The sequence below is a fragment of the Ursus americanus genome, chromosome 15, assembly GCF_024610735.1.
Source record: "Ursus americanus isolate L20-20 chromosome 15, mUrsAme1.1.p, whole genome shotgun sequence".
NCBI lineage: Eukaryota > Metazoa > Chordata > Mammalia > Carnivora > Ursidae > Ursus > Ursus americanus.
The window spans coordinates 14813641-14826561 of NC_142141.1; the positions used below are offsets into that span (position 1 = coordinate 14813641).

The 12921-nt window shown below is 34.2% G+C and overlaps 1 protein-coding gene across 1 annotated transcript in view; it reads right to left on the reverse strand.

Annotated features, from left to right (window-relative positions):
• The window catches only part of GABRA1 (gamma-aminobutyric acid type A receptor subunit alpha1), a 57024-nt gene that overhangs the window by 38373 nt on the left and 5730 nt on the right, over nucleotides 1-12921 (reverse strand). Inside the window, exon 3 of the mRNA XM_045792148.2 lies at nucleotides 12522-12634. Within this exon, the coding sequence (XP_045648104.1) occupies nucleotides 12522-12634 (113 nt within the window). The remainder of the gene's footprint in view (nucleotides 1-12521; nucleotides 12635-12921) is intronic.

The following is a 12921-nucleotide window of genomic DNA, read 5'->3' on the forward strand; positions in this document are numbered from 1 at the left end:
AATGAGCCCCTTGACATAAGAATTATCTGAAATTTACCCTTTAAAAACTTGAAAATGGAGGACATAGTTTGAAACAAAGAAAACAGAGCTGTGTTTTTAGAACTCACTTCCTTCCAAAGTCAGCATTAACATTCTACAGCAACTGTATAGCTTGAAAGGAACAGCCGTCAGCAATGTCTTGGCTGGAGTAACCACTGGCCTCTTCTGGCTATCTCCATCCTTGCCCCTTCTGCAGTCATTTTCCCACTGCTTACATCTCTCTTTCTCTCCTGCACCCTCTTTCCATAGGTATTTTTTACTTGCCCAACTCTTTTTCTTAGTTTAAATGTTATTTCTTAAGACTCCATCTAGAGCTTACACCTTATTAGAATGCCAGGGCTGACTTTCAATTAAAACAATAATAAAAAGAAAATGCATGCTATCTATTCCCAAAAGCTAGAATTTATTTTATTAATTAAGCTCATTTTTGTCCTTTCTCTTTCAGGATTTTCCTTTCTAGTTCAAGCAAAGGAGCCTTTGATATGATAAAATATGCACTTATTGCCATGAAAAAAGTACAAAAAGAAAGACAGCAGATAATAGAGAACTGGGCATATTTTCATCCTAATTCCTGGTGTCCCAGGTATGCTCCTTATTGGAAATAATTTTATTTCTTATTATTTACATAGATTTATTTCTTGCAATTAAAAACACCCTATATTACGTGATCAAAGAGAATTAATGTCTATATTTTCCTTCTACATAAATCTTGAAATAGTTGGATCCTCCTGTTATTTTTCTAACAATTAAAAACACCCTATATTACGTGATCAAAGAGAATTAATGTCTATATTTTCCTTCTACATAAATCTTGAAATAGTTGGATCCTCCTGTTATTTTTGGATCCTCCATTTATTTTTCTAAGTGGTTGACTCAACCTAATTTTGTTTCTAAGGTTGAGTTTTGATTCTCTGCAGATTATAAACTGTAAGACTTATGGTGAATATCTTACAGATCTGGGTAACATCTACAGAATTAAAATTATGGCCATTCTTTCATTTTTACTTCTGTGGCAAGGATCTACTATTAAATGCATGTTCATTTGGGAACTATGTATGAATCCCTGTCTGCATATTTGCAAGTGCTTGGCAGTATGGGACAGCTTTCCTGAACTCCTTTATCACCATTATCTATTTCTTGAGTGTGGGGAGGGCATAATTTCTGCAATTCAAGGTAACTCCCCAAGGTAGCTAGCTTAACAAAAATTGGCTTGGCAGATGTTTTAAGAGCAACCAATCTGCTTTATCTAGCATGATAAAGCGCTCTAAAGAAGTGAGATATCCACTTGCCAAATATATGGGCTATTTCCCCCTGCTGTTTTTAAATTGTTAGTAAATGATGATGCTATATAACTAACAAATTATAAAGACTAAAAAGCCTATTTATAAAGATTACTGTACCAATAAAATAGAATGTAAAACACGGTTAAGTTTATACACATTTACTGCCACACATAATTGTTAATGTGCCATATAGAAAGATTAGGCATAAATGCAAAGCAGTTCACACAAATGGCTATAATCACACTTTAAAATTCTATTTCTTTAATCCTTTATCTATCCTTGCCCCTAAGTATATTTACCATACCAGTTCATCATCTTCAAGTGCTTCACCTTATTTTCTATGAGTTACCTCCCTCTGATATTTCCCAAAAGTCACCGCTGTGATATTCCAAGGCACGTACCCTGACCGGGAGCCCTCACCTGAGTCCTTCAGATGGCCTTTGCACCATGCACTCTAATCATACAGCTATCCTTAAAGAGTTTCTGATTTTTGCTCTCTGCTCATCCTGTTTCTCCTCCAAACATATTCACAAACCCTAAGGTTACAGTAGCAAAATTTCCAAGTCCCCAAACTGAAGGTTGCCTGGTGGGGGTGGGGAGGGGTGCAGGAGACACAGCAGTGATCACTCAACTACCAAATGGAAGAGGTGGGTGATGGCACCAGAAGAGAAAGGAGGACTGTGCAATGAGATCCAGGAAACCATCTGGAACTTGGGATAAGATAATTAGAGGAAGGGAACAACACTTTCTGTATTTTTCCCTCCAATATATTTTCCTTGCCACATACCCAAACAGTTTTCTTTGATTTGTCATCAGCTGTTTGTGAGTGGCCAGTTTCCATTGCTGAAAAACTCTGCTTATTATGTATGCTTCTGGAAGACTCATCATGAAAATTAGCATGCCAATGTCTCTAAGAAATCATGTTTTAAATAAATGTGATCCACCTTGTTTACCCCCGTATTTCCCAAACTTATCTGAGAATGCTACCCTAAAATGTTACAAAAGCTTTACAGTAAACATAAGGCTAATGTAATTTATCATGTTGTTTACTTAAATTTTTTTAAAAATTTGATAGTATCTTTGGAAATTTAAAAAAAAAATTGAAAAAAAATTAACCTCCCCTAGAATACCATCATTCACATAAATCTACTGCTAATATCTTGATGTATTCCTTTCCTTCTTTTTTTTTTTTAATTCCAATGATTATCCTCAAACCACATTCTCATTTAGTTGAGTACAATTTCAGTGACAAGAAATAGGTTCCTTGGACCAAAAGTCTGTCTTTCACTACAGCTCACTAGCAATTTCCTTAGTTATATGTGAAATCATTCTTCTTTAGACAGAATATTTATAATTCAGAGTGCAAAGGTTCAAGATAGAGGACTGTTATGAATATACTCTAGTCAAATTGTAAAAAGTGACATGGTTAACTTGCCTTTTCAGCAAAGAAATGATGATTTGAAATCAAGACCTCTTTAGATCCAGGACCAGGCTTAGATGGAAGATATGCTCATACGTATGTGCTTTGGCTGATACCTAATTGTTGAGGAACCTTCTTTTTCCCAGTTCTGGGAAAATTTAGGCATCTTTTCCCCCTCCTTTCCAACTTGAAATCCCAATAAATCCCCATGAAGGGGATATATATAATTTTAGAAAGTTATTTATTATTTCAGGAATTATTTATTACTTAAGGAGCATTAGAACATTAAAATCCAAATCGTGTGCTCTAATACTAGACTTTATTGACTCAGCACTGGACTCGAAAGTGTTACTAGAAATACCTAGAGAGTACTCAAGACCTTTCTATGGATCACATGAGGAAAAGTGAAGATACCTTCATGTTTCAAAATATTCTATTTAAGACCACACAACATGAGTCAGGAACTTCTAATGAAGTTCAGCTAGAGTGATTTTACAGTTATCCAAAGTTAAACACGAATGAACCCCTTATGTAACTAGGAAATTGTCTGAAAATGGAAATCAATTAAAATAACTCAGTTGGAGGAAATGTTCAAGAGCAGATTAATTAGCAAATAATTTTTAAAGTATTTTCTTCACAATAATCCTTCCCTGTCCATTATTAAAAAAAAAAAACAGTCTTTAAAATTTGTATAAATTTAATACATGTTCAAGTGTCAGAGGGATAATCCTGGAATAGTGTAAAATGAGATTATAATGATGGTGATGATTGTTATAGTGACTTGGGATATCTTAAAATAGTACATCAATGTTAAAATTTTTGACGATAAGTAAACCAATTAAAATCAGTCTTTAAAGAAGCATATCCTTCAAAGATATACTTTATATACATATATCTAAGTGCTTTATGTGCTTTATATATATGATTTATATATATTTGTTTTATATATACACACATATATGTACCTATATATACACGTATTATATTATACACTCTACAGCTGTTAGACTATAGTAAATCTGTTTTTACCAGAGATTTCTTACAATGTTGATATCCTGCTGATAAGTATTGAAATAACAGATGTTTTGAAGTGATAATTCAAAAAGATGATTAGTGCTTGAGGCAGAAATGAGAAAAGCAGTATAGTAAGTAGTAAGCACATTGGATTAAAAGTCAAAACACTCAGATTTTAACTCTGATTCTCCTGGAGAACAAGCTGTGTGATTTTAGGTACAATCCTTTCATCTCTCTGAGTCTGTTTTCTCGCCTTTTCAGTGAAGAAATAACACCTGCACAGTCGACTACATCACACTAGAGTAAGGGTGGAATAAGATTAGATGCCAAAAACACTTTGAGATGTATTCGTTAGGTATATTAATTTAACCAACAAATGTTTATCGAGCATTTTCTATGTGCCAGACGGGCACTGCTCTAAGTAATAGTAACGCATTGGTGAACAAAAGTGCAAATGTCCCTATTCTGTAGCACATGTTACAGTCTTGGGGAAAACTTATTTTAGATGGATTAGAAACATAGATAGGATAAATAAATAGATGACAGATTAGAAACACAGATTTGTAGATGATAGGAAGGTGATGGATATAATTACATATATAGTTATATACAAACACACAAATTATACTAATTCATTTCAGATCACTATAAATGCTCTGAATGAATGTCTTTTGAAGAGATAGCTTTGAACTGAGACCTCAATGATGAGAAAAATTCAGGGATGAGCAGAAAGGGAAAGGCAATTAAAGGAGGAGAGGAAAGAACAAGATCTGAGGTGAGAATAAATGTGCGATGTTTAAGAAACAGAAAGTCTAGGGGTGCTTGGGTGTCTCAGTTGGTTAAGTGTCTGCCTTCGGCTCAGGTCATGATCCCAGGTTCCTGGGATTGAGCCCTGCATCAGACTCCCTGCTCAGTGGAGAGTCTGTTTCTCCCTGTCCCCTGTTCCTTCATTCACTTGTGTGCTCTCTCTCTCTCTCTCAAATAAATAAAATATTAAAAAAAAAAAGAAACAAAAAGTTCAATAATATAATATGTCTGAAGCCTGGTGATGCCGACGATCATGGTATAAGATGACACTCTGGATGCAAGTGGGGCCACACCTAAAAAGCTTTGTGCATTTCACTAAGGAGTTGACCTTTATTCTAATGCAATAAGAAGCTTTTGGATAATGAAGTGAAGTGATGTTACTTGCAGTTTAAGAAGATAGCTGATGCTGTGTGAATAATGCATTCTAAGAGTGTAATAAAAAAAATGGAATAGGGAATCAACAATGAAGAATTATAGGTGGTGAATTATTAGGAATGCCTATCACAACAATTTATTTAATATGGTATTGGCCATATTTTCACTGGAAATGCTGTCTACTGAGGAACTCAGAGTAATATTCACCAGGCCCTGTTCTGTGGACTTATAACTTATGAAGGAGGTTTATTGCCTCCTTTAAGTTACTTTGTATCTATTAATTCACAGAAGCAGTCACTGTATGGAGACTAAATGGACTAACATTAATCATCATAATAAAGTATACCTTAAAACCCCACTTGGAAATGGCCCTGTTTGGAAATTGAAAATATTCTGGGCTCCCTACATAACCATCAGTGTGTACTCCTGCATCGGACAATGTTTCAGCTCCCTGCCAATCTGCCTGGGGCAACATTTTTGCTCTCTGTCCTTCATTTCCATTGCCTAAATTCTTTAAAATAATTGGCAAATTTCCCTAGCTGATATGTAGAGCTACTTAATTGTGGCTGTGTTCAGTTACTAAATTTGGATATGGAGTAGAAACCCACATTTCGAGGTGTCTAACCAATCCCTGATACTTTTGTGTTTTCAGATTCCAAGTACTCAAATGATACAAGCATCTTCCAGGGGAGAAAAAAAAAAAAGTAAATTTTACTGTGGCAGAGATTAAACTCATTTCCATTGAGAATTTCCCTCCTTCCCTCCTTATGTTATAGGCAATTTCTATTCAGAGGAGGTAACCTATAGAGAAGAATATGATGGCTGTGTTGGAGGAATGGGTTTCTTTTGGTCTATGTAAGTCTTGATCAAAATTGTATAACCTATAATAGCTTTGAGGTATCATACTTCCTGTTCCCATCACAGCATTTTAGTTACATAAGACTAACACTGTAGCAATCTTTGGAGGAATATGGCATCCACTTAGGACTTTGTTTTCTCTTAAGTTTTCCAAAATGGCAGAGTTTCTCATCTCAGGAACACTACAACATTATTTTTCAAGTAAGGAATTCAGACTCTACCTGAAAAAAAAATCATCTACACAAAACATTTAAAAAAATATTCTACATTGGTTCTAGAATCAAGATGGGAAATGAAGACTATAAAAAGTTCAAAAGTAACTGCACAGAAAATAAACTGCAGCTGTTTACTAATAATTTAGTCTTTATAAGTTGAGCATAGTCTCAGTGGCTACCTTTTACCTCAGGAAATTCTTGGCACTGATCAGTCGATGATTTATATACAACAGGAAAAGATGAGCGTAGAAAGTTTCTAAACATGCTACAACATTCCTTTGGGTATCTAAGTTGGATTCATTAGACAAGCTGGCTTCAGGAGCTGACTGGAGATCTCAGCCAGTAAAGGTTAAAAGCTGCTCTCTCTTCATTTTAACAATTCCTCTTGGGTTTTTGGTAACTGCTTTTTCTCAAAAATTCAACTGAATTATAGAATGTCTAGATATAGTATTTCTGTGGAAACGGATTGCATTATGCCAGAGTCTGAGTATCTGCTCCACACCTGGCATTAAAAGCACCAGATAAGGCTACAGCAAATTCAGAATGAAGGATTCCAGAGTCAAATTTCAAAAGATAATACTAAAGCCATGGTCTGGTAAAGTAAATATAACACCACTTCCACCAACAAAAAAATACTAGAGGAATCTAACCTTATAAATTTTTTTGGATATTGTTAGCAATTTAGAATTTTTTTTATTCTGCCAAAAGCCATCACATTGTCCTCTTAATAGTTCATCCTCTTAATTTTTGAAATTCTGGTTGTTTAATAGAAATAAAAAATGTGTGTGTTAACTTCAGTTGAACATGAATAAGATGGTTGCCTCTGATCTCAGCATCACACCGGACACAAATAAAAATAATAATAATAGAATTTAAATACATAAATTATAAATTAATAATAATTTTTAAAATTACATGAATATTGGATACTTTATAATCCTAAAATAGAACAAAGTTGAATTTTGAAAAAGAATTAAATGGTGCTGCTTTATCTATCCCCTAGTCACTTAAACCTTACAAAGTTACACAAAATTTCCCAGAAGTTAATCTGCTTCTTTTCCAGGGCACTTAGGTTTCCACCTTTACTTATTTTGATGCAAAAACAAACAAACAAACAAATCCATAAGTGAAGATCCCAAGCTAACTCTGCAAGGAGTCAACACCACTTTGCCAGCTGCATGGATATCCAACCCAGTCACCTTGCTTAGCTGGAGATGTTTACTTCTGAGGTCTCGGGGGCGCCTGGGTGGCGCAGTCCTTAAGCGTCTGCCTTCGGCTCAGGGCGTGATCCCAGCCTTCTGGGATCGAGCCCCACATCAGGCTCCTCCGCTATGAGCCTGCTTCTTCCTCTCCCACTCCCCCTGCTTGTGTTCCCTCTCTCACTGGCTATCTCTCTGTTAAATAAATAAATAAAATCTTCAAAAAAAAAAAAAGCTGAGGTCTCTTGCAGTAATTGGGCTAAAGGAAGTATAAAAGGTCTTATATAGTATTACAAATCCAAAATTGGGAAAATTAGGAAGACAAGGAGAAAGTCTGCTTTGAAGTATGATTGTTAAACATGTTAGTGCTAAAATACCTTGAGAGAAAAACCCAATTATACTCCAGTTACAAATATCCATCTAACTTACATTCAAGTAAAATATGGCACAAACCAATAAATAAAAACCTAACTCCATATAACTAACAGGAAAAAGAAGAAAATCTTAACTAAATATCTGTTAAGGGTACGGTAGGGATAAATAAAGTCCATCATCTACCTACATTCCACCCATTTACTTATTTACTTCTCCTCCCATCCACCTGGGTTTGTCGCATGATGGTATGCATTCACTCACTTTCCTTTACCATCTTCATCTTTATGATCTTATGTTAAAATCTTTGAGAGGCATCCATCATCCTATATATTTTTTCTTGAGATTAAACCTAAGGCAATATTTAGAAATTTAGAATATTTCCAGAAACTACCATTAGCAGGGAGGGAGAGAGTGAAAAGTTCTATAGTCCTTTGAAAATGTGGCCCAGCCAAGATCTCATTCCCTTGGCGTTATCCTGTTTGAGTTCTATTTAGAAATGGTTTTATCCTAATCAGTTTTCCAAGGAGTGAAATAAAATTGTTTATAGAAGAAAAGGTCTTTTGTAAACAAGACGCTTAAGAAGAAGCCTGTGAACAGGGGGAATGGTTACCCCTCAGCCTGGTGGTATGTTCCAGACAATAAACTGTACACATCAACCCGACTCACCCTGGGATTTTGTCGTATCATCGATAAAGTGTAGCCTGTATATAAGGCTGGGCAAAAGGAAAGGGTAAGATGTCACTGGAAGGGCATTACTTATCCTTAAAAACCTGAAACATAGAACAGAATTAAGTTTGGGATCTGTGCTGATAGGTTGTTTTTGCCCCCACCTAGAGTGCAGGGGGAACCAGTGTGATGGTGACCGAAATTTGACTTAGATGGTTGCAGTTCAGGGGCTGGATCATTTAACTTTTTAGAAAGATGGAGAAAATTCAGGCTTCTTTAGTATATTTTAATCACAGTCAATAAGGAGAAACCTTCGGAAAATGAATTGTCTCAGAACGTGCTTGGTTTGGTCCTGATTTAAAATGACAAGAAGAATCTTGATTAATCAAGGAACACCTGAGCCTACCCATCTTTAGAACACAGGTCCCTCCCCTTTAGTATTTTCTCTGTGTTGCTCTCCTTCACCTTTTCTATCCCTCTCACTTCCCTCTCCTTATTTTCAATGCCCCCTTTTGCTCATCTTTCTTCTCTAACCTTTTCTTTTCTATCCTGACATTCTTTCTGGCTTTTACCTTTTCCCCTCCCCCAACCATTTTATTCTTCTGTACTGACCAGACTTTAGGCAACAGCCTTTCAAAAACATTCTTTAGTCCCTGGCTGTAAGGAAGAAGTAGCCCTCAACACCTTGCCCTCAAAAAAAAAAAAAAAAAAAAAAAAGATTTTTAAATGAGAATGAATTCCACAATTTCTGACAATTTTGACTTGTATTTTCCGGCTACTGATTATTTCAATTCAAGTCTATTTAAAGGTTCTTCATTAACTTAGTATTTAAAATATGAACATGGCCAAATTATCATTCTCTTTCGTTCCTGAATAGAGTACATTACAATACTAGAATTCCACGCATTGTATTCCTTTTCAACTCTTCTATTTAAAAAAAAAAAAAAAGAAAAGAAAAAAGGAAAGTCCCTTCCCGGAGATTTCTATGTTATCCTTTCATTTTCATCTTCTCAGGATTACTCTCTGGACTATGAAAAGGTAGACTTTTAAAATAGTGTAACAATATCTCCAAACTGGTTTCTATCATCTTGATGAACCAAATTATATATTTTGTTTCTTAGTTATTGGACCCAGGGTGTGTATCTCCAAAGAGTATTGCTATGCCTTCGGGTGGCAGTGTGTTTTTCTGAAAAACAGGTCATGATGAATTTGCACATAAAGAGTTTCTCCCATTAGTCTCGAGTCTCAGCTTATCATATTTCTATACCTTCTGAGAATATTCAGAACAAAATATCCCTGCCTTCTGTATAACGTTATTCTTTTTATAAAACCAGACTTTTGTCATAATAGAGAAGACAGTGGACCCATTTCTCTTGCAAGAGAAGATTATCTCAATGGTGATCATGAAACTGTTAGAGGAAACTTTTACCCTCTTATAAACTAATGATATCTTTCAAGTATTTGCTACATGGGCTTTTCATCTATGAAAATGGGTGGATAAAAAAGTAAACGGATCATGTAACAACAACAACAACAACAACAACAAGAAAGGTCCATTTCTGCAATGGAGATCTACTGGAATGTATGTCATACTTAGCAGAAATCTATGGTAAAGAAATGAAATTAAATAACTACAGAGAAATATGTATTCAATAATTTCAGTTTATAGCATCCAGAAAGCATGATGGTAATGTTTTTCTAATGCTGTAGCTGATTATGCTTTTGAAAATATCTAAAAACTGTATTTAATATTTTAAGGTATAGTTTTCTAAAGACGGAGAGACATTCTCAAAATGCACATAAAAATACTGACGACTCTGGAGATACATGTAATAAACACCTTAAGGTTAAAAGATGCACTCCAAAAAAAGTTAACAAAATTAAGTTAGTATTAAAGCTTCCTCGGAACTGTCAAATTTATCAGATTTAATTGTAGTACATTTGAGAATGATACATAAAATAGAAACACAGGCAAATATCTGAGCTACTTTTTAATTTGTTTTGTCTACCATATCCTCAAAATCACTGTTTCCAGGAATCATAGATATTAGAAAAGTCATCTTTAGCAAAGATTAAAGCACATCCATTCTTTTAAATTTTCTTGAGTCCCTGAATTCTCTATCATCATGGCACATTATATCCATTTCAATTAAAAAGAATATACTTTGACTACATTTGGCCAACTACTATTTCTGTTCTTTAAATACATGTCTATTTTTCTTATTTGGGGGGATTAAATAGATATTAAAAGTAGATTCTACCAAAATAGTAATGTTGCACGTTGAATCAATGCAGTTGTTTCTGTTAACAGATCTAGCATTATTTCAGTTCTTGAAAACTAGCTTTTCAACTCATTCTTTGTCTACATTATATATCCTCAAGGTCCAGGTATGCAGATGAGAAGTAGGTAAAATGTTTCCTGCTTACACTACATTTAATTAAAGAGTTAACATACACATGTATCTAAGAATTATTATATATAATTAAATGTAAAGGAGCAGTCCTGGGTTCGTTACTTATACTCCAAAACAATAATACAACTGATCATTAAAGGTGTGTGCCTGTGTGTTTAAAATTCTTTACAAACTGAAAATTACACATAGAGCTTATAGAGGATACTCGTTTTCACATGTTAAAGTATTAAGAGGGATTTCCTAAAACAATGTTTCCTAGATGCATTATAAAATTCTGTTGATTTAGTGAAGATTGATATCATAGAGTGGGAGGTAAAGGAATCAGACACATGCACATTAGTACTCTAGAAAGCCTTACTTTTTAAAAGTTATATCACTATCTTGGATCTTCTTTTTGTACATTCCTTCCCTACCTGCAGTCTTTGCAATTTATTTCAAATTTTATGAATTAAGAACAATTTTCTTAAAGCCAATTTAGAAGTTTAGATATGCACGAATATTATTACAATACATCACATACTCAATTATGCATTCCATTTTATGACCAATACGTTTTGTTCCTTAAGATTTTTTTTTCTCAGAATGTAGTAAAGGAACACTGGGTGGAATTGAAACCTGAAGGAATTTTTATAGCATGTGGAAGAATGGATGTTTGAAATTGACAAGAAAGGACACCTGGTGAGGCCTCTGACGTATATTTGAGTTGTGTCTTTGACAAAGCAATTCCTCCTAAATCCCTGAGACACTAATGGTGTTTGGCAGCCTCAAAACAGACCCATGACCCACATCCAGGTGATTACGCTACCCACAATATTAAAAAATAAAAAAGACTCTAAATCCGGGCTACTATTGAGTTTTAAAATCAAAACTTGGATTCTTAAGCTTCTTATTTTTTGTATGTATTTGCTATCTAAGTGAAGAAGAGATGGCTTTCTTAATACTGCCATTTAATTGCAATTTTAATATTGCTATTTAATAGTTTTTTAACAAATGCTTCAGAGAAGATGCAGCATTAGCTATAACTGGGAATCATAGATTCTCACCTTAGTTTCCTGTGTGATTTTAAACAATAATTTATTGCCTTGCTTCCCTTGTTTTAGCTGAGATCAATAATTTGTTTTGGCTTCATGAGTCTCTGTTTAACTAAATAAGATCGGTTGATTATCTTATTCAAAGGTTATTCAAATAAGTGAGTAATGTCTAGCACTATTTACTCTTATTGTTATAAATATTGTATTATTAAGTGCTTTTTTCTTCCTAAGTAGAAACCCATTAGTGTAACCAATTAATTGGTATACAAAGAAAAACATATTTCTACTATAGAAAATTAGGGTTTAAGTTCAAATGCATGGTTAAAAAAATTACCATCTATCTCATTCACCTTTATCCCAGAGTTGGTGCTAATCTAATGCAAAACAGTGGATCAATATGTAATATTCCAAAATAAATGTTAAGAGCATTAGGCTCAGAGATAATCTACTTGAATTCAATGTAAACGTAGCAATGCCAAATGAAGTAGATGTAGTCTTTGGGCTGGAAGGGAGAATATTATCTTCACTTTTTCCCTGGATAATCAAACATCACTGCATAGAAAACATTATGATTGCCAAGTAAATGTAACATTTTTTAATGTAATTATGAGATATTTGTATCTGCCTTTTACTACAGATAGGTATGTGCACAGAATTACTACCATAGTAAATTGAATTAACATTGAGCAATCTATTAAAAATAGGATTCGTCCTTAAACTACATGCTGCCATTCTTATTACTTTATCATTTAGAATGAAAGCAAGGCTTCATTAGTAAAGATTTGATACTGTTCTCTAAAATAAAAACACAATAATGCAACCCACCTCCCAATCCTGGTCTCAGACGATTGTCATAACCATCTAGGAGTCGGTCCAAAATCCTGGTGAAGACAGTGGTGTTGTCTTTAAGTTCATCTTGTAATGAGGGTTGTCCATAGCTGAAAAAAACATAAAGGTAGGTAATAATCCAAATTATACAATTCTATTAAAACATTTTTCCAAATAAAGCCTTCCTTGGATTTTCCTACTTTCTTTTCTATTGAATTTAATTTGAAAATTCCTTTGGGCAAAGTAAAAAAAAAAAAAAAAAGGTCATATTTTGATTTTTACCATTTTCTCATATTTGTTATCACACATGATAAGCTCTTTATTCTAATATTTCTAACTAGGAAGGAAAATTACAGGAAAGGAGTTCTGTTTCTTTGCATGTATAAATCTCAGCATG